Source organism: Chiloscyllium plagiosum, unplaced genomic scaffold (assembly GCF_037043375.1).
Source record: "Chiloscyllium plagiosum isolate Xiang-an unplaced genomic scaffold, Cpla_swu_hap1 HiC_scaffold_28, whole genome shotgun sequence".
NCBI classification, from domain to species: Eukaryota; Metazoa; Chordata; class Chondrichthyes; order Orectolobiformes; family Hemiscylliidae; genus Chiloscyllium; species Chiloscyllium plagiosum.
Window position 1 is genome coordinate 46,539,910 of NW_028270166.1, and position 22,883 is coordinate 46,562,792.

Genomic DNA, 22,883 nt, shown 5'->3' on the forward strand with positions numbered 1-22,883 from the left:
GAACTGAACCTGCACTGTCACCGTCATTGTAATTAGTGGCTGGTTTAGATGCAAACACTAATACAACATTGGCTTTTATTTCAAGGATCAAGTTGTCTTTCAATTGCAAAGAGACCAGTCAGGCACCATCTGGAGTACAAAAGTCTGTCCTGGACACCTCAAGGAGGATAAATGAGCCATGGGGAAGAGAAGTTACAGATTTAGCAGAAGGATACTAGGCTAAAAAGTGTGCACTGATGAGAACTGCTGGACATAAAATATGGCAATATTTTGAAGAGGAGCAGGTGAATTATCTCTAGTGTTCTTGCCAATACTTATTCCTCAAATCAACTTCACTAGAACATTACTAAACTGCTATCACATTGCTCCTCATTGGAGCTTGCTGTGTGTAAACTGACTGCTGCCAAAATGACTATATTTAAAAAAAAAACTTCTTGAGTTGTTACATGGTTTAAAACACCTAATGGTGAAAAGTGCTCTCTAAACGTAAGCTTATTTGAGCAAGGAAAATGAAAGGGTAATTTGAGGAAATGCCTCAAGCGAAACTTGTGTCTCTGTCACACTCCAGCCGTGCTTTTCAGTTCCTGACCACTTTGACGGAAAAAATGTCCTTATATTACCACTGGAAATTTAAAGTCATTGGAAAAAGAGGCAGAGTCTACTCAGGAACGTTACTCTAAACCTCACAGGCCCTCCGGAAAGAAAAAGCCATTAAGGGAACTTTAATTGACTTGAGAGTTAATTAATTAGCTTGTGGAACAAAATGGGGCATCAATTTGCTTAAATTTGTGCTTCATCCCCTCTAGCAGCATCAACTGACCAGGCACCATATCATAACACACTCAGAGCAGAAACAATAAAGGAAACAGTGAACCAAGTAAGAACCCTGAACCAAAATCAGTGATTAAAATAGATCGTGGTTCATCAGCACTAACTGAAACGTGGCACCAACTAGGTGAGAACTGACACTGAAACATGCCCGAGAATAACTTTCAGGGTCACTGCATTGAATACAGAAATAGAGAGGTGATGTTGCAGCTGTACAGGACATTAATGAAGTCACTTTTGGGATACTCTTTCAATTCTGACCTCCCCGCTATAGGAAAGATGTTGTGAAACTTGATAGAGCTTGGACAAAATTTACACATTACTAGGGTTGGACAGTTTGAGCTATAGAGAGGGGCTGACTAAGCTGGAGCTATTTTCCCTGGTGCGCAAAAGGCTGAGGGGTGATCTTGTACAGGTTTATAACATCGTGATTGGCATGGACAGGGTTAGAGCCATGGTCTTTTCCCCAGAGTACTTCAGCGAGTCCAAATCTGGAAGACAAAGGTTTAAGGCGAAAGAGGAAAGATTTAAAAGGAACGTAGGGCTCAACCTTTTCACAAAGAGGACAGCATCTGCATGGGGAATGAGCGGTCAGAGGAAGTGGTGGAGGCTGGTACAAATACAACATTTAAAAGGCATCTGGGTGGGTACATGAACAGGAAAGGTTCGAGAAATGGGACTAGATTAATATAAATATCTGGTTGGCATGGAAGAGTTGGATTGAAGGGTCTGTTTCTGTGCTGTACATCTCTATGACTCAGTGTTAGGAAAGGACAAGGAGGAGCATTGCATCACTGAAATGCTCAGAATTTAAATAGAAAACAGTTAATGCAGAATCCTTTCAGTTTGTTAGTCACATTAATAAGAATTCAGAACAACACATCAAACGCTTGAATGCGATATTGAAGCTAATGTTTGTGGACAAACAAATTCATAAATTACAACAATAAGGGATTAAATTATGCAAAAGTAGTATTCCATTCTGGACATTATAAATTTTAACTCAACTAAAGCTCGGTTTTCCATAATCCTTTCAAAAGAATATCAGAAACAGGGACAGAAGTAGTCCACACATTTGCTCTGCCATTTAATACAATCACAGCCCAGCTTCAATGTTACTTTCTGCCCACATATCTCTCAGCATCACCATCGATGGAGCAATCCCAATCATCCATGGTAGAGAATTCTACAGACCCACAGCCATGGAGTTAAGATATTTTGCCTCATTTGAGCAAAAATAACGAGCCCCTTATCTCTTGATTCTTTATGTTCTAGATTTCTCCTCTTTGTAGCTACCTAATCACATCCATTCAGAATTGTGTACATTTCTATGAGTTCACCTCTCCCGAACTCCAGAAATTGTAGGTCCAATTTACACAGCCTGTTATCATCAGACTACCTAAGAATCAGTCTAGAGAACTTCTGCTAAATTGCCTCCAATTCAAGTGCATTCTCCCTCAAAAATCAAGATTAAAAATGCCTTCTACAGGTATATTAAACAGAACATGATAGTCACTGGGCAATCAAGCTTGTAGTAGAGATGGAAAGAATAGCAGAGATTCTAAGTAAAGACTGAATCTCAGTTTTCATAGATGCAGAGGGCACTGCGATTAGAGAAACACCAAATGAGGTTACGTATATACAACTGCAAAGGGTTTCATTTTGTTAAGACAAACCAGGGCAGGACTTATAATGGTAGTGCCCCGGGAAGTGTTGTCCAACAGAGAGACTTTGGGGCGTAGGGACATCGTTCTTTGAAAGTGGCATCAGGTAGACAGGGTGGTGGAAAAGGTATTTGGTGTGCTTGCTCTCATCAGTGAGAGCACTAAGTACAGGAGTTGGGGCATCATGTTGCGGTTGTACAAGATATTGGTAAGGCAAATTTGAAGAATGGTGTACAATTCTGGTCACCCTGCTATAAGAAGGATGCTGTTAAACTGAAAAGGGTGCAAAGAAGATTTTACAAGGATGTATCCGAGACTGGAGAGTTTGAATTATAAGGAGAAGCAGGATAGGCTAGGATGTTTTTACCCCCCGGAGCATAGGAGACAGAGGGATGATCTTATAGACCTTTTAAAATCACGAGGGACGTAGATAAAGATGATGATTGCGATTTTGGAGAAAATTTGTAGCTTAGGTTTTAAGTTGCTCACTGAGCTGGTAGATTTGTTCTCGGAAGTTTTGTCACCATGCTAGGTAACATCAGTGAGCCTCCGATGAAGCGCTTTCTATTTATCTTGTCTTGGTTTGTTGTGGTGGGTGATATCACTTTCAGTTCCTTTATCTGAGAGGTTGATAAATGGAGTACAAATTGATATGGGGAGATTTTCAAAAGATATTTCAACCACAGATGCCTCTGAATTATCAGGGCATTTAAAGGGTGTAGTATGAGGTGATAAGACCATACATGAAACTCCAGATTTATACCAAATGTACAAAACCACAAGGAGCTTTCAACTTGTACAGGATCCCAGTCTGGAACCAGTGAAGATTATGCACAATTCTGGGCCCTCCCTGAAAAAGATGAAAAAAATGGATACAGCGCAGTCTAACAGCACTTGATAGAAGGGTCTGTAGTATGGCAAAAGACTGGGAAAATTAGGGCTTTATCATTGGCAATAACAGGTCAAGACATGACTTGATAAAACTCTTGCAAATTTTTTTAAAAATCCAAGTCGTGACTGATTAAATATTTCCACTGATTAGTGATAGCTCAAGGCAGGGGAAAAGCCTGCGAAAGAACTGCAAGACATTAAAAGACGTGTGGTTAGAAAAGAGTTAGAATTTCAAATTTTCTGATTGTTAATGCTGAGTCCATGAATACATTTAACAAGAAATAAAATTACTGTTTGGGGAGAAAAGAAAAGACAGGAATATTCAAGTATATGATGAAAAAGTAGAAGTTTGGGAGTCAAGGGCAAGAGGAGAACGAGCATATATTAAAGGATATGGGGAGTTAATGGAGAATGAGAACTCTGTGGGATATTTAAGTAATGCCAAATAATAACTTAAACTATTAATAACTCGAGTGGAATTAATTGGCTGTCAAAAGAAGATGGAATGGACAGAATGGCCTGTTTGAGCTTTTACACTCCTTAAGTCCAGAAGCTAAACCCTACAACTTTACTAGTCCCAACTGAATGTACCTGTGAGAAACAGAAAGAGGCATGTTATACATACACCCTAATGAAAGAGATGGGTGACTGGGGGACTGGTGAGGTGCACTATTTCCTTGGTGACCCTGGATTTCAACTGCTGTCTGGTTTCTCCGAATCTCACTCAGTTGGATGGTGGACTGCCGCCAAAACGCTGAAGCAACAAAGTTAGGTGAATGAACTGTGCTGTACTGCCCTGAGGCGGCCTGGCTGCTATTACCCTCGTTTGGGGGAGTGTGCCAAATGGTCGGTGACAAAACAGTCGGTGTCTGCAAGACCCTGGGCTGGGCTGTACCAGAATGGCTTCCATTCACTTCCATCTCTTCAGAATTATGGGCATGCCAAGATGGTGTCTGGGCACTGCTCTTCTGGGCACCTTCAACACCATCAGTATCTTCGTCTAGGTTAGTGAGATCACATGAAGAAGCCTAAAGTTATAGTAAGGAAAACAATCAGTGGAGGCAGCACAAGGTAACAGTACCAGATACTCAATTTCAATATTCACACGAATGGCACAACAAATATCCTTTACCAAGGTGGCTGTGGCACCATTGTTATATTAGACACCCTCATCGATCACCTTTTGACTAGAGTAACGTGTGCGCGCAAACAATCCTCAAGAGGAGATATCTGTCCTCCAATAAATCAACTGACTCGAGCAGAATTTGAAGAGGAGGGTGATGCCAACTTAGGTCAATCCTTTCACTGCAACTGAAGTCATGGCTTCAGGAATGTCACAAATTACAGGTGAATTTTATTAACAAGGCTTTCTCATAAAGGTTCATAAAATCACGTGGTGCATGGATTGGGTAACTAGACAAGATATTTTCCCTGAGGTGGGGAAATCCAGAACTAGAGGGCATAGGTTTAGGGTAAGAGGGGAAAGATATAAAAGGGACAACTTTTTCGCGCAGAGGGTGATATGGAATGAGCTGCCAGAGGAAGTGGAGGAGGCTGGTACAATTACAGCATTTAAAAGGCATCTGGATGGGTATATGAATAAGAAGGGCTTAGAGGGATATGGGCCAAGTGTTGGCAAATGGGACTAGATTAGGTTAGGATATCTGGTTGGCATGGATGTGTTGGACCGGAGGGTCTGTTTCCATGCTGCACATCTCTATGATTCTAAAGGACAGGACATGATAGTGTCATTAAAGTACAATTTTGCTATGTCCATTGTTGGTGATAGAGTTCTAGTTTCCAGGCAACCCTATGCATTAAATAACATTCCCCCAAATGGAAATGTTATTAAAGACTGAGTTGCAGTTGGAAGATTGAATTGTCACAAGGACGAGGGAAGAACATTCCTAGGAATTAAATCACAACTTCTCAGGTTTTTACATAGCACCTTTCCATTCTTTCCAGGCTTGACTAGATAAGTGCTTACCTGATTCCCCTGCGTGGCTGGAATCTCCCCTCCTCGTATGTTGGTACCGCTGATCACAGACTGTGATCTGGTTGGTTGGACGTGCTGGAATTCTGGTGGTGGGAAGTGGGGGTGAGGTTGGTGGGTCCATGATTGATGGCTCTGATTGAGGAATTGGTTGTGGGAATGAAGATGGTGAGGCTGAGAAGGCTGGGCTTGGTATGGCTGGCCCTGCACCTGCTCAGTGTGATACTGCTGGAAGTACGAGTGGGCAGGGCAGGGCCGGTGAGAGCCCAGTCTGGCAGAACTGCATCGACAGCGCTGGGAGCAGCAGGCACTATATTTCGAGGCTCTCTGAAGTTGGCAAGATGGTGACATTGCACTGACAGAGGTCACTGCCCTCTCTCCTATATAAGAAAAAATATTAATTAATATAGCATGTATGGAAAGGAGGAGTCAATCACAATGTCGAGGGGAAAGCAAAAAAAAAAATGCAGAGAGAGTCACAAGATTTCACATTTTTACTTCAGAGAAATCAACGGCTTCACTTCCTGAATGAGCCATAACATGATCCACTATCAGGGATGTGAATCATTCACTACTGTGTTAGCTACTACCACAGTCCCTAAAATTTAGACTGCAATTCAGTCCTGTGATCTGTAATGGCAAACACTGATAGCTGCAGAGGCATAATCCAGTAGGCCATTCAGCACTTCCAGCCGAGCTGGAAGTTTTTGTTGCAAACGTTTCGTCCCCTGTCTAGGTGACATCCTCAGTGCTTGGGAGCCTCCTGTGAAGCGCTTCTGTGGTGTTTCCTCCGGCATTTATAGTGGCCTGTCCCTGCCGCTTCCGGTTGTCAGTTTCAGCTGTCCGCTGTAGTGGCCGGTATATTGGGTCCAGGTCGGTGTGTTTGTTGATGGAGTTTGTGGATGAGTGCCATGCTTCTAGGAATTCCCTGGCTGTTCTTTGTTTCGCTTGCCCTATAATGGTAGTGTTGTCCCAGTCAAATTCATGTTGCTTGTCGTCTACGTGTGTGGCTACTAGGGATAGCTGGTCGTGTCGTTTCGTGGCTAGTTGATGTTCGTGGATGCGGATCGTTAGCTGTCTTCCTGTTTGTCCTATATAGTGTTTTGTGCAGTCCTTGCATGGGATTTTGTACACTACATTAGTTTTGCTCATGCTGGGTATCGGGTCCTTCGTTCTGGTGAGTTGTTGTCTGAGTGTGGCTGTTGGTTTGTGTGCTGTTATAAGTCCTAGTGGTCGCAGTAGTCTGGCTGTCATTTCAGAGATGTTCTTGATGTATGGTAGCGTGGCTAGTCCTTTGACAACGGAACGAGGACATGCCGCAACCCAAAGGACTAGCCACACTCCCCCACTCCAACCTCTCACCCTCACAACACACAGCCCTCCAATCCCTCTGCTCCAATCCCAACCTCACCATCAAGCCAGCGGATAAAGGGGGCGCACTGATCTCTACACCGCTGAAGCCAAAAGCCAACTCGAGGACACCTCTTCCTACCGCTCCCTCGACCATGACCCCACCCCCCATCACCAAACCATCATCTCCCAAGCCATACAGAACCTCATCACCTCAGGAGATCTCCCACCCACAGCTTCCAATCTCATAGAACCGGGCAGTGCGGGGTTCCCGGACTACCTCCTTCCCAAGATCCACAAGCCTGACAACCCTGGCCGATGCATTGTCTCAGCATGCTCCTGCCCCACTGAACTCATTTCTACCTACCTCGACACTGTCCAATCCCCCCCCCAGTCGAGGAACTCCCCACATATGTTCGAGACACCACCCACCCCCTCCACCGCCTCCAAGACTTCCGATTCCCCGGTCCCCAACGCTTCATCTTCACCATGGATATCCAATCCCTCTACACCTCCATCCGCCATGACCAGGGCCTCCACGCCCTCGATTTTTCCCTCTCCTGACGTCCCCAACAGCACCCTTCCATCAACACACTCATTCATTTGGCCGAACTGGTCCTCACCCTTAACAATTTCTCCTTCGAATCGTCCCACTTCCTCCAAACCAAAGGGGCAGCCATGGGCACACGTATGGGCCCCAGCTATGCCTGTCTCTTTGTTGGCTACGTAGAACAGTTGATCTTCCGTAACTACACCTGCACCACTTCCCACCTCTTCCTCTGCTACATTGATGACTGCATCGGCGCCACCTCGTGCTCCCGCGAGGAGGTTGAGCAATTCATCAACTTCACCAACACATTCCACCCTGACCTTAAATTTACCTGGACCATCTCTGACACCTCCCTCCCCTTCCTGGACCTCTCCATCTCCATTAGCGACGACCGACTTGACACTGACATTTTTTACAAACCCACCGACTCCCACAGCTACCTGGATTACACCTCTTCCCACCCTATCTCTTGCAAAAATGCCATCCCGTATTCCCAATTCCTCCGCCTCATCTGCTCCCAGGAGGACCAGTTCCACCACAGAACACACCAGATGGCCTCCTTCTTTAGAGACTACAATTTCCCCTCCCACGTGGTTAAAGATGCCCTCCAACGCATCTCGTCCACATCCCGCACCTCCGCCCTCAGACCCCACCCCTCCAACTGTAACAAGGATAGAACGCCCCAAATCGAATCATCCGCCGACATTTCCGCCACCTCCAAAAAGACCCCACCACCAGGGATATATTTCCCTCCCCACCCCTTTCCGCCTTCCGCAAAGACCGTTCCCTCCGTGACTACCTGGTCAGGTCCACGCCCCCCCTATAACACACCCTCCCATCCTGGCACCTTCCCATGCCACCGCAGGAATTGCAAAACCTGCGCCCACACCTCCTCCCTCACCTCCATCCAAGGCCCTAAAAGGAACCTTCCACATCCATCAAAGTTTTACCTGCACATCCACTAATATCATTTATTGTATCCGTTGCTCCCGATGCGGTCTCCTCTACATTGGGGAGACTGGGCGCCTCCTAGCAGAGCGCTTTAGGGAACATCTCCGAGACACCCGCACCAATCAACCAAACCGCCCCGTGGCCCAACATTTCAACTCCCCCTCCCACTCTGCCGAGGATATGGAGGTCCTGGGCCTCCTTCACCTCCGCTCCCTCACCACCAGACGCCTGGAGGAAGAACGCCTCATCTTCCGCCTCGGAACACTTCAACCCCAGGGCATCAATGTGGACTTCAACAGCTTCCTCATTTCCCCTTCCCCCACCTCATCCTACTTTCAAGCTTCCAGCCCGCACTGTCCCCTTGACCTGTTCGGACTTGTCTGACCTGCCTCGCTCCTTTTCCACCTATTCACTCCACCCTCTCCTCCCTAACCTATCACCTTCATCTCCTCCCCCACTCACCTATTGTACTCTATGCTACTTTTTCCCCACCCCCACCCTCCTCTAGCTTATCTCTCCACGCTTCAGGCTCTCTGCCTTTAATCCTGATGAAGGGCTTTTGCCTGAAACGTCGATTTTACTGCTCCTCGGATGCTGCCTGAATTGCTGAGCTCTTCCTGCACCACTAATCCAGAATCTGGTTTCCAGCATCTGCAGTCATTGTTTTTACCTAACAGACCCTTCAGTCCAACCGGTCCATGCTGACCAGATATCCCAATCCAATCTAGTCCCAACTGCCAGCATCCAGCCCATATCCCTCCAAACCCTTCCTTTTCATATACCCACCCAAATGCCTCTTAAATGTTGCAATTGTACCAGCCTCCACCACATCCTCTGGCAGCTCATTCCATACACGTACCATCCTCTGCGTGAAAAAGTTGCCCCTTAGGTCTCTTTTCTATCTTTCCCCTCACCCTAAACCTATGCCCTCTAGCTCTGGACTCCCCCTCCCCAGGGAAAAAAAAACATTCTTTTATCCTATCCATACCCCTCATGATTTTATAAACCTCTATAAAGTCACCCCTCAGCCTCCGACGCTCCAGGGAAAACAGCCCCAGCCTGTTCAGCCTCTCCCTGTAGCTCAATCCCTCCAACCCTGGCAACATCATTGTAAAATCTTTTCTGAACCCTTTCAAGTTTCACAACATTTTCTGATAGGAAGGAGACCAGAATTGCAAGCAATATTCCAACAGTGGCCTAACCAATGCCCCATACAACCGCAACATGACTTCCCAATTCCTGTACTCAATACTCTGACCAATAAAAGAAAGCATACCAAACGCCTTCTTCATTATCCTAGCTACCAGCGAGTTCACTTTCAAGGAGCCATGAACCTGCACTCCAAGGTCTCTTTGTTCAGTAACATTCCCTAGGACCTTACCATTAAATGTTTAAGTGCTGCTAAGATTTGCTTTCCCAAAATGCAGCACCTCGCATTTATCTAAATTAGCTTTATCTGCCACTTCTCAGCCACTGGCCCATCTGGTCAAGATCCTGTTGTAATCTGAGGTAACCTTCTTCGCTATCTATTACACCTTCAATTTTAGTGTTATCTGCAAACTTACTAACTATACCTCTTATGCTCACATCCAATTCATTTATATAAATGATAAAAATTAGGGGACTCAGCACCGATCCTTGTGGTCCTCCACTGGTCACAAGCCTCCAGTCTGAAAAACAACCCTCCAACACCACCCTCTGTTTTCTACCTTTGAGCCAGTTCTGTATCCAAATGGCTAATTCTCCCTGTATTCCATGAGTTCTATCCTTGCTAACCAGTCTCCTGGGGGAACCTTGTCAAACACCTTACTGAAGTCCACATAGATCACGTCTACCACTCTGCCCTCATCAATCCTCTTTGTTACTTCTTCAAGAAACCTCGGTCAAGTTTGAGAGACATGATTTCCCATGCACAAAGCCATGTTGACTATCCCTAACAAGTCCTTGCTTTTCCAAATTCAGGTATATCCTGCCCCTCAGGATTCCCTCCAACAACTTGCCCACCACCAAATCAGGCTCACTGGTCTTGTCCTTACCACCTTTCTTGAACAGTAGCACCACATTCGCGATTACTTACATCCCATAGTCACACCTCTCATTCTTTCTTCCTCCTTTTACTTGCTGAAACCTAATATATCTCTCTTTCTTACCCAGTTTTAACAAAAGGTCTCAGATGTGAAATGTTAACTTTACTGCTCTTTCAGATGCTGCCTGACCAGAGTATTTTCAGTACAGTCAGTTGTGCTATAATGTGCGTTTCTTCAACATGAATTGGCTTTGACATGATTAAAAAATTTAACGCATTATTTGTAGAACCGCAAACTTTCCGTATCACCTATAACGCGATTCCAGCTCCATTAGCTTAAATGGCACGGCTATTGTGCAAATTTTCTCATAATACAAGAGCGCACGAGAACAGAACTATCACACCATACCAGAACCAATTGTATTTGTCACTTTTATCATACTTTGTAATAAAACAGGTTTTTTCAGGTGGAAAAGTACATTTGGAATTAAACTGCTAGTCAAATACCAATGCCAGAGAGGACATCTCTTTTTGTAATTATAGTTAGAAGTGCAGAGTGGAAGCTTTTTTCCAAAAGAAAGAATTGCATGCTGACATACTTAAATAACACAGGAGGAGATGTGCCAAGAGCTACACTAACCACTCAAGGACTTCTGAATGGTTCGTTAGAGCAGCAATAGCAAAGAATCAAATACAGGCTAATTTTGAGTGAGGTGAACATACAGCATTCAAACAGGGAGATTAATTATATAGAGAGAAAGAGTGAACAGTGATGAAATACTGCTACAAGGAGAGATGGGCACTGTTTGGCGTAGGGTGGCACAACAAACCAGAGACACAAAGTTCAAAACTGGATACGATACCTGATACCATGTGGGAAGCTGCTAAAGTGACGGTGGATGTACAAGCAGCAGCGGCAGTGCTGAAGGATGCACATGGTACATTTGTTGCAGAGATGTTAACTGCCGGAGACACTCCTGTTGATGGGTCTTTCGCCAAACCTGGCTGTACAATTTCAGGACTACTGAGGGAGTCATCAGGAGGGAGATCACCCAACATAGTTAGTGTATCTGTCACAACAATGAGAACGGAATAAAGTATGAAATAGCACATTTTGAAATAGCGTGCTCACTTGCTTCAACAAATAGGTTTAGAATTGAATTAGAGATCCACCCTGCTGAATCTCAGTGAACAAATTCCACTTCCCTGATAAGTTAGGCAATAAGTCCACGCTCTTTCTCCCCAAACCCCCCAAAACCAAGCATTTCTTACAGTGTATCACATGTTAGAAATATTAATCAACTGTAAACTGAGAACTTAAATAACAAAACCACAAGTAAATTACATTTTTGTATTCCTGAATCTGCCTTTGCCAGATTCACAAGTGGTTATGTCCACATACATTCTGGATTAACACTATACCCAATATCATACACTTCAATAATACAACAGCTAGAGATAGAGATTAATTGCCAACCTTATCAACTCATTCAAGTAGGTCCAGCCTGATTACCAGTGAAAAGTTGGTATCATTTAGTGATAGCAACCTGGCCTCAGGCTGTGGGTTCCAATCCCATGCCAGAGACTTCAACACGCAACTAAAAATTGGCCTACAGTATCATTCTGAAGAAGAATCTCATGATTACAAGTGCCTTAATTTGGATAGTACATAAAATTAAGATCGCATCTGTCCTCTCATGCACAATTCAAAATAAATTCTTGCCAAACTCCCTGGACAATTTAGGGTATAGGTTTGCTCGCTGAGCTGTAGGTTTGATATCCAAATGGATATCAAATCTACAGCTCAGCGAACAAACCTACACCCTAAACCTCAATCTGAGCTACAAACCTTCACAAATCCCTGGACAATATTTATCAATAGTTGCTTACGTTATTCCCAGTTGATGACACTCCAGGACAGGTCAGATACTAGAGTGAGACCTGGCTTCATTGATTATATAGTTTTAAAATTTTAGTTAAGGGGATAGTCACTGAAACAGGCACACAAAGCTGTGGAGTTTCTTTGAACAACAGAGCAGAAGTTTTGTAAACAAAAGCAAAAGAAAACAAAAATTAATAAGAATCAGAAGAGGTAATGAGCTCACAATAAAATCCCTCCATACCTAAAATCAAAGTAACAGACCTTCTCTTGACTGCCTCCAATGCCAGTATATCTGTCCTTAGATAAGGGGAATGAATACTTCATAGTATTCCAGCTGTGGTTTGACTAGCGATCTGTACAGTTTTATCAAAACTTACCTTCAAAATAAAGGCAACATTCCATTTGCCTTCTCAATGACCCGGGATGCTAGTCTTTGTGCTAAAGGACCCCCAATCTCTCTCAGCTGTAGCTTGCTGCAAGCTTTTACCATTTAAATAATCTTCAACTCCTCTATCCTTCCTGCTGAAGTGCATAACCTCACATTTTCCCACATTATATACTAAGTGCCAAATTTTTAACCCATTCACTTCACTTGTCTACATCCCTCTGCAGACTCTTTGTATCATATTTGCTAATTGCATTCCCTCCTATTTATGTGTCATGACCATAGTATAGGTCGTTCTGCCATAACATGTGTGTTTCATTAACACAAATTCGACGCAACGCAGGGTTGCGCAAGAACACAACCATTATGATATTGAAGAACTACTTGTACCATCTCTTCTCTCAATCAAATCATTAACATACATTGTATATAAGTGTGGCTCCAGCACTGACACTATGGCATTCCATGGGTTACAGTCGGTCATCCTGAAAATGCCTCCCTCATATGTCGTCTGTCCATGCTAACATATTACCCTCAACATGGGATCATATCTTATAAATAAACATATGTCTAATACCTTGTCAAATTTTTGAAAATTAAAAGTATATTTTTTCTTTATTCACTCATGGGACATGGACTTTGCTGACTGGCCAGCTTTTATTGCCGATCTCCAGTTCCCCTACCCTTTCTCCTGGTTTGCCTTTCCCTCTTTAGCCTACTCATTACCTCCTCAAAAGAACTCAAATAACATTGTCAGGCATGATCTTCCTTTCATGAAGTCCTTAAATGTCTGCTATTATTGCTCATCTATCTTTTCTGTTAAAACTCCTTTCCCGATTCACTCCAGCCAATGTCGCCCTCATTCCTATGTAATTACCTTTATTTAGGTTCAGCATAGTTGTTTCTATCTCATTTTTCTCACTTTCTGAATGCTAAATTCTACCAATATACGGTCATTATTTCCTAGAGGATCTTTTAATGATTGACATCAGTATTACCCACTAGCAGTTTTAAATTGGTTTTGAAGGGGGGGGGCCACTAGACCCAAAACATTAACTGTTTTCTCTCCACAGGTGTGGGCAGACCTGCTGAGTTTCTCTAGCACTCTGTTTGTTCCAAAATAGCTTGATCCCTAGCTGGATCCATAACACATTGTTTCAGAATACTGTTCCAAAAACACTCAGAATTCCTCCCCTTAGCTATCTCTGCTAATTTGAGATTTTAAATTTACACGAAGATTAAAGTCATCCATGATTAATGTGCTGCCTTTATTTAACGGCCCTCATTGTCACCTGATATATTCCGTTTAATAGAATACATACTGAGAGGGGGTTATAGACTACTCCAATCAGCATGCATTCAGTCCCCTAAGAAAAGCGAAATGAAGATGCTGGAAATATGAAAATAAAATAAAAATATACAGTAGAAACTCAGCAGATCTGGCTGCAACAGTGAAGACAGGAAAAGGTAAAGTCTGAGTTGAATATGATGCTTCTTTAGAACTGAAAGGGACTGGGAATTGATATTTTTTTGCCATTCATTGAGAGAGGGAGTGGGGGGGAGTGAATAAAACAGGTGGTGAATTTGCCCAAAGCAAAATACAAAGGGACTGCTAAAGGCAGTAAAGAAGTGACTGAGATGCAAAATAGTTGTAAATGATAGATGTGAAAAGGAGAAAATGAATCTGCTCTGTTAAAACCAACAAGACACAGCAGGTGGGGGCACTATAATCAAAAATGAAGGACAGAGTTAGGTTCTCAAGGTTTTGAACTCAATATCAAGACCTTAAAGCTGTAAAGTGCCTCAGTGGAAAATGAGGTGCGTTCCTTCAGCTCGCACTGAGCTTCACTGAAACAAATGTTTAATTCCTGTCTTGCCAGTGGGGGAAGTACAAGAGGACTTTTTAAGAGGGGTGGTAGATATGAACCAGGAAATTACAGACCGGTGAGTTTCAATTCAGTCGAAGGAAACTATTCAAGAAAATTCTGAAGTACCAACTTAATATTCACTTGGGGAAAGGCATGGGTTCATTGGGGATAGTCAGCATTGCTTTGTCTGAGGTAGATCATACCTAACAAATTTGTTAGAATTGCTTGAAGATGTGATCAAGTGCATGAGGGAAGTTCAGCTGATGCAAAACTTTAGACAATGTCCCACATGGGAGACTGATTGAGAAGGTTGAAGTACATGGAATTGAGGGAAACTCGGTGAGTTGGTTCAGAAACTGACTTAGTAATAGGACAGAAGGCTGTTTGAGTGACTAAAAGCCAGTGTCCGACGATGTACCACAAGAATCAGTACTGGGACCTTTATTGTTTGTTACATACATAATTATATAGATGAAAGTGTAGGGGGAACGTTAAGCAAATTTGGAGATGACTCTTCTGGTAGAGTGGATAATAGTGAAGGTGGTTACAGGGAGATATAGATGGATTAGTCAGATGGGCAGACTTTATCTAACCCTGTTAAGTGCAAGGTGATGCACTTTGGAAGAAGAAACTATGAGGCAGTAGTTAATGAATGGCAGGACACTGGATACCTTAGAGAAACAGAGGGATCTGGGGTTAGTTATTTACTGATCCCTAAAGTCAGCAAGGAAAGTGAATAGGATAGTTAAGGCGGCATATGGAACACTTGTTTTCATCACTCATGACATAAAAGCAAAGAGGTAATGTTGGAGTTGTACAGAGCTTTGGTCAGGCCACAACTGGAGTGTTGTGTGCAGTTCTGGTTACCTCACTGCAGGAAGATGTGACAGCACTAGAGGGGGTATAGAGGAGGTTCAGCAGGATGTTGCCTGGTTTGGGGCAATTGACTAGAAAGGTTTGGATTGTTTGCTTTAGAGAATACTGAGGAGGGGACATGATTGCGATGTACAAGATTGAGGGGTATGGGCAGGGTGAATGGAGAGCAGCTGTTCCCCTTTTTGAGGGGTCAATGATGAGGGGGCATAGTTTTAGACAAGGGGCAGGAGATTCAGGGAGGATTTGGGAAAAAGCTTTTTCACTCAGCGGGAGGTGGGAATCTGGAATGCACTGCCTGGGAAGGTAGTGGAGGCCAGAAACGTTACAACATTTAAAAAATATTGGGATGAGTACTTCAAATATCATAACATTCAAGGAAATGGGACAAGTACTGGAAATTGGAATTCGCGGACTTTTACTGGTAGTTATGTCAATGCAGACTCGATTGGCTGAGAGGCCTTTCCTACACAGTCTGAATCTATAAAACACAGTTGCAGATCCAGAATGGAAATATTAGCACGGGAGTAAAATAATTTATTGAAATAGAAAGCAATTGGAAGGTCAGGATCATACGTATGAACAATGCTGAGGTGTTCTGCTAAGTGGTCACCCAGTATGTGTTAGGTCTCACGAAAGTAAAGGAGGCCACATTTTGAGTAATGAATTCAGTAGATTAGATCAACAGAGTCCAAATAAATTGGTGCTAGACCCAGGCAAGTCTGGGGCCTTGGACAGTGAGGAAGGATGAGGTGGAAGGGCAAGTGTTAAATTTTCTATGATTTTCTCTGGTCTAACTCTGACTTTGCTGATAGGAGTGGTGTTATCATCTGGCATGCCAACCATTACCTTGCAGAGGGTGTGCGCCAATTCTCAGACATTTTCTCAGCTCACATTCTGGACCATGAGCCCACCACCAAATTTCCAGGACTGTCATGGTCAGTTGCCCTGCAATGCTTCTGTATACTTTTGCTCTGGAAGCCTACATATTCCCCTTCCAGAACCCTCCCTGCCTGTAATTGGTTTAAAGCTCACTCTACATTTCATTACTGAATTCACCAGGGCACTATTCAAGTGAAGCTCACCCTATAGGAATAGCTCCTGCAAACTTGGCCCAAGCATTCGCGGTCTGGAAGTTTCACAACCTAATCTACTCTACTGAGGTAAAATATTCCCTTAATTCTCTTAAAAATCTTCTTTATTAAACTTGCTTCTTATCAGAGTCAGATCTCTTTCGAACTGTCCTGATTACTCTAAACTGAAAACATGCTGTTTTTATTCCACCTGTTGTAAACCAACCCAGAAAAAAAATTCCATTAGTAGTCCAAACTACAATATGTGAGACTACAATAAATCAAATCAAACTAAACTAGATTTGGTGACTTTTCTGAAAGGACTGTCTAGACTAATTTTCAAAAATAAAAATCTTTCACAATAAATCACCAAAGCCTGTATGTCTCTATTTCAAAATCAAATAACAAAAATGGTATTTAAATGTACTTTTTTTAAAAAAGTCATACCTTTCATTAATCAGTAATATAGAGCATGGGTAATACTGTACTAAAAGGAAAATATCATTGAAGATGTACAAGCAGCAGCAGCAGTGCTGAAGGATGCGCATGGTACATTTGTGAGGCAGAGAGAAGGTCCTTTCAGTCTGAAAGCAGCATTCTTTCATTAAGGAATACCACTTGTGATGCTACTACACAGCGGCAGTGAAAGATCGTCACCTGTTGCTTAGTGTTTTTGAGGTACCTTTACTCTTCCAGGATTATTGCAGGTAGACTTGCACTTTTCAATCCCAGAATATAATCCCACTTGTTAGTTTGCACAATATGCAACAAACAATGATCTGATCAGGATCATCAATCTGCAAGGTACAACTGTTGTGCACTATTTTGTTGTAAAGGTGCTATGTAAATGAAAACCTGTTTTTTGTTTAAAGCAAAGAAATTAACAGTTCAAAAACTAATTGCTCAAAACATGCTCTATAAGGAGGGCACAATAAAAAGTGAGACTTTGGAACCAACTCAATGGAAACAAAGGTACATTTGCCTGCAAATATCTTCTGAAGTCATTGTTTCTAAATTCTCCCTACCAAACTCCAGTCAATGTGAATACAGACCAAAGTCTGTCTCACTGGGATGTCAGTATAATTAGCAGCAAAGTGGAAAATTTTAGCTGGGGAAAAAGTTAGAAGCAAAATTCCTTGCCAGTTTGTGACTGACAGGGAGATTGGAAAAGTAGAAGTGATAAATATGTGAAAGTAATAAATTTTTAAAAAGTCAAATTTTTACCATTATCATCGAGTGTAAGGTCTACAACCTCTGCAGAGGTGGTGTGGTGTCCAGGTGGAGCCTGGAGCCTGGAACTTGCTGGTTTCTTTACAGTGTGGCCAATCCACGTTCCCGACACGGAGGGCCTGCACAGATGCAACAGAATCACAACAACAGTGCACAAGAGAATCTTACATTTCCTACTGCAAATCCTACAAACATGGAGGTGCACAAGCTGACATGAAAACAAGCACTGGGACTGAATTCAACACACAACTGTTCCACCACATGACAGGCATACGGTTGCAAATAACCATAATTTAAAGCAGTCATTGCCTTAGCAGAACCCTGTATTAAAACACATTTCCTCAAGTAGCTGATGGAAAGCATTGCCCACATCACATTCAGGAAGGGAGATAGGCTTTGCTGCCGCCTTACCTTTCATCATCTACAACGTTGATGATCTCCACCTCACTATCACTGGATGTGATGTTCACTTCTTCACTAACTGGCAAAGTGGAACTGGTCAGAGGCTCAATGACCAAAACATCATCTTCATCCATTGGGTCTACGGAGAGAAAAAAAGATTTCATACAGTTTGTTGATTTGTATGGGTTAACTATAACCAATTAGCTCTGTTGGCTAGATGTCTAGTCCCTGAATCAGATTAATGTATAGACTTGTTCCAGCTGAAGCAGACTGTAGGCCTGCCTATGTCCTATCAACGTTTTTAAAAATCTCAGCAGTTTATCACAGTTCTGTGAATAATCTCCAAGGACCTCCATTTTGGCAGAGCTCCATTTAGTTCAAGAGCCATGACCACGTCGAGTGAGAGTCGTACAGCATGGAGACTGACCCTTCAGCCCAAACTGGTCCATGCCAACCAAAATGTCCATTCACGCTAACCCCATTTCCTTGCATTTGGCCCACATCTTCTTAAACCTTTCCTATCCATTTTAAATGGTCATTTTAAATTTCCACACCGATCTCCATAACAGCAACCACCCTAATGATCAGTGTGTGTGAACACCCTCAGGACATCTCTGCATCCAGTGCTGAAAGTACATAGAGCTCATTAGGCTCTTTCCAGTACTCATCCTCCAACTGGGCATTTTGCAACCTTATCTACAAATCCTTTTATTCCCATAAAACAAACGGTTCCAGCTGGACCACGATGCTTAATTCTGCGAAAGATGTGAATGCTTTCAAGACATTACAGAAGAGATTTAATGGAGTGGTGCCAGGGATGAAAATTACAGTTCTGCAGAGAGACTGGAAATGTTAGACTTACTCTCTGTAGACCAGAGAAGTCAAAGAACATTGACACAGATATTCAAAATCATGAAAGGCTTAGAGTAAACCAAGACAAACATCTGAGGGGATTAAGGATAAAAAAAAGTCAGAGTTCAGAGATTTAAGCCAATTGGCAAAAGAACCAAAGGCAACATGATGAAAACACTTTTTTAAAAGCAGAATGGTTAGGATCTGGAATGTACAGGTGATATCGTGATAAATACTTTTTGTTTGAGCCTTTACAAGAGGATTGGAGGGGAAATTCTTGAGAGGGCAAGGAGACTATCTGCAATGTTCTTTGAAAGATTCAGTACAGACTTGATCAGCTGAATGGCCTCTGTCTGGACTGTGCTATTCTGAAACTTTATTGCTGGAACAGCACAGCAGGTCAGGCAGCATCCAGGGAACAGAATCTCCTGTTCCCTGGATGCTGCCTGACCTGCTGTGCTGTTCCAGCAATAAAGTTTCAACTTTGATCTCCAGCATCTGCAGACCTCACTTTCTCCTGTGCTATTCTGACTCTTACATTTAATAAGGGTGGCCTTAAACGTATCTACAATGGCTACCACAACCAACTACTTGTGATATTTAGTTCTATATCTTCATCATACCAGGGGAAAGACATTGCTCTTGAATGAGGTAAAAACAATGACTGCAGATGCTGGAAACCAGATTCTGGATCAGTAGTGCTGGAAGAGCACAGCAATTCAGGCAGCATCCGACGAGCAGCAAAATGATGAAGGGCTTTTGCCCGAAACGTCGATTTTGCTGCTCGTCGGATGCTGCCTGAATTGCTGTGCTCTTCCAGCACCACTGATCCAGAATTGCTCTTGAATGCACCATCGAGGTAAGTAGGGATGATTCCAACACATTCTTCCACTGCCTGGTAGACGGAGCAGAGGCACTGGGGAAATGGAAAGTCTTACTCACATCAGAATTGCTGGCATCTGACCTGTTCTTATAGCCACAGTGTTTATACAGTCAGAGTTATAGAGATGTACAGTACATAAACGAAACCTTTCCGTCCAACTTGTTCATGCCGACCAAATATCCTAACCTAATCTAGTCCCATTTGCCAGCATTTGGCCCATATTCCTCTAAACCCTTCCTATTCATACACCCATCCAAGTGCCTTTTAAAATGTTGTAATTGCACCAGCCTCCACCACATCCTCTGGCATCTCATTCCTTTCAATGCACCACCCTCTGCATGAAAAAGTTGCCCTTAAGTCTCTTTGAAGTTTTTTCCCTCTCACCCTAAACTTATGCCCTCTAGTTCTGGACTCCCACACCCTAGGAAAAGGACCTTGTCTATTTGTCCTATCCATGTCCCACATGATTTTATAAACCTCTATAAGGTCATTCCTCAGCATCTGACGCTCCAGGGAAAACCGCCCCAGCCTATTCAACCTCTCCCTCGAGCTCAAATCCTGCAAACCTGGCCACATCCTTGTAAATCTTTTCTGAACCCTTACGTTTCACAACATTCTTCCAATAGGAAGGAGACCAGAATTGCATGGAATATTCCAAAAGTGGCCTAACCAATGTCCTGGCTCTGATTTGCTTTTCCAAGATGCAGCACCTCATATTTATCAAAATTAAACTCCTCAGCTGATCAAGACCCTGTTGTACTCTTTGCTGTCCATTATACCTCCAATTTTGGTGTCAACTGCAAACCTACTAACTATACCTTTGTTCACATTCAAATCATTTATATACGGCTTATTCAATTCAGCTTCTGGTCAAAAGAACTCCCCAGAATGTTGATAGTGAGGGACTCAGAATGGTAAAACTATTGAACATCAAGGTAGTTAGATTCTCTTATTGAAGATGGACATTACCTGTTACTTGCATGGTACAAATGTTACTACCCACTTGTCAATTCAAATCTAGATATTATCCAGGTCTTGCCACATTTGGACATGGACTGCTTCAGTATCTGAGGAGTCATGAATGGTTCAATCACCAGTGAACATCCCCATTTTGACCTTAAGATGAAGGGAAGCTGAAGCAACTGAAGAGGAGTTGCTTAGGATTCTACCCTAAGAACTTCTGTAGAGATATGGTGAGCTTGAGATGACGGATCTTTAACAACCAACTTTCTTTCTGTGTTCAACGCAACAACAACCAAGAAGCATTTTCCCTCCGATTCCCACTGACTTCAGTGTTCTAGAGCTGTGATGCCATACTCAAGACAAATGCAGCCTTGGCGTCAAGCACAGTCATTCTCATCTCAACTTTACAGTTCAGATCTTTTGGGCCAAAGTTATGACGCCAGGTGCTGAGTGGCCCTGGTAAAATCTGTATTGACCATCAGTTAGCATATTCAGCATAATAGCACTGTCAATGACTCCTTCAATCATTTTGCTGATTAGTAAGAGTAGACCTATGGGCAGGATGGATTTACACTTTTTTTGTGTATAGAACATACCTGGGCAATCTTCCGCATTGCATGGTATATGCCACCATTGTAATTGTACTGGAATAGATTGGTTCAACGTATGACTAGTTCTGATGCACTTGTTTTCAGTAGTATTGCCAGAATGCTGTCAGGGCCCAAAGCCTTTGCAGCATCCAGTGTTTTCAGCCATCGCCGGATCTCATGTGAAGTGAACTGACTTTGCTGAAGACTGATACCTGTGCTGCTGTGAAGCTAAGGAGGAACAAGATAGATCAGCCATTCAGCACTTCTGGCTGAAGATCGATGTAAATACTTCAGCCTTGCCTTTTCCACTGCATTGGGCTCCCCCATAGATGAGGATGGGGATTTTTGTGAAGCCTCCTCCTTCTGTTAATTGTTCAATTATTTACCACAGATATGACAGAACTGCAGAACTTAGATCAGTTCAGTTTGTGTGATTATTTACCACTATAACAAACTGTTTCCACTGCTTGGCATGTATTTATAAGAATACACTCCTGCACTTTTCATTGAACCAGTGCTGATAGGCCGGCTTTCTGGTAATGGTAGAGCAGAAGTGTGCTAGTCAGGAAGCTGATCACGATTGAATATCATTGAATTGCATCACTGAATCCTTACAGTGTGGAAACAGGACATTCAGCCCATCGAGTCCACACCGATTCTGCAGCATCATCCCACCCAGATCCACCCCCTCCCCTATCCCTTTAACCCTCCATTTCTCATGGCTAACCCCCCTAGTGTGCCCATCCCGAGATACTATGGGCAATTTAGCATGGCCAATCCACCTGACCTGCACATCTTTGGACAGTGGGAGGAAACTGGAGCATGTGGGGTAAACCCATGCAGACAGGGGGAGAATGTGCAAACTCCACACAATCATCTATGGGTGGAATCAAACTTGGGTCTCTAGCACTGTGAGGCAGTAGTGCTAACCACTGAGTCACTGTGCGCACCAATAATTCTGCTGCTAACATTTAACAAAGGATCACCATACTGGTTCCTGATAGGGAGGGAATTTCATGCATACAAATTAGGTATAGAAGCATACAATTTGATCCTTCAAGTCTGCTCCACCATTCAGTAACATCATGGCTAATGTGTTTTGTTTCAATTTCGAATTGTTCAATAACCTTTGATTCCCATACCTATCAAGAATCTACTGTTTTAAATTATTCAATGACTCCACTACCATTGCCTTCTGCGGCAGAAATCCTAAGTCACAGAAGACTCAGCAAAAAATTCACATCACTGTTCTAAAAGGGTGCCTTTTAATTTTAAAACAGCGTCCCCTTGCTCTGGACTGACCCACAAGAGGAAACACCCTTTCCACATCGACCTTGTCGAGACCAGTCCATTCAAACAAGTCACCCTCATTCTTCTGAACTCCAGTGGAAACTAGCCCAGTCGGTCCAACCTTTTCCCATCAGACAACCCATTCATTCCAGGTATTTTAACTGCCTCTAATTAGATGGGCCAATGGGCTAAGAAGTGGCAGATGGAGTTTAAGTCAGATAAATGCGAGGTGCTGCATTTTGGGAAAGCAAATCTTAGCAGGACTTATGCACTTAATGGTAAGGTCCGAGGGAGTGTTGCTGAACAAAGAGACCTTGGAGTGCAAGTTCATAGCTCCTT

At 43.1% G+C, this 22,883-nt stretch overlaps 1 protein-coding gene across 5 annotated transcripts in view; it reads right to left on the bottom strand.

Annotated features, from left to right (window-relative positions):
* The window catches only part of LOC122565162 (uncharacterized), an 87,012-nt gene that overhangs the window by 49,346 nt on the left and 14,783 nt on the right, over nucleotides 1–22,883 (bottom strand). For 3 of the 5 annotated variants that reach the window (XR_015751877.1, XM_043720859.2, XM_043720860.2), the window contains exons 4-8: nucleotides 17,976–18,105; nucleotides 17,559–17,683; nucleotides 11,117–11,323; nucleotides 5,371–5,756; nucleotides 4,204–4,411 (exon numbers count right to left, since the gene is read on the bottom strand). Coding sequence is in view for 4 of the 5 variants with exons in the window: in XM_043720859.2 (XP_043576794.2) it covers nucleotides 4,204–4,411; nucleotides 5,371–5,756; nucleotides 11,117–11,323; nucleotides 17,559–17,683; nucleotides 17,976–18,105 (1,056 nt within the window). In the remaining variant the exon portion in view is untranslated. Of the gene's footprint in view, nucleotides 1–4,008; nucleotides 4,412–5,370; nucleotides 5,757–11,116; nucleotides 11,324–17,558; nucleotides 17,684–17,975; nucleotides 18,106–22,883 lie in introns of all 5 variants that reach the window. The other 2 variants (XM_043720862.2, XM_087976168.1) reach the window with 2 other exon arrangements.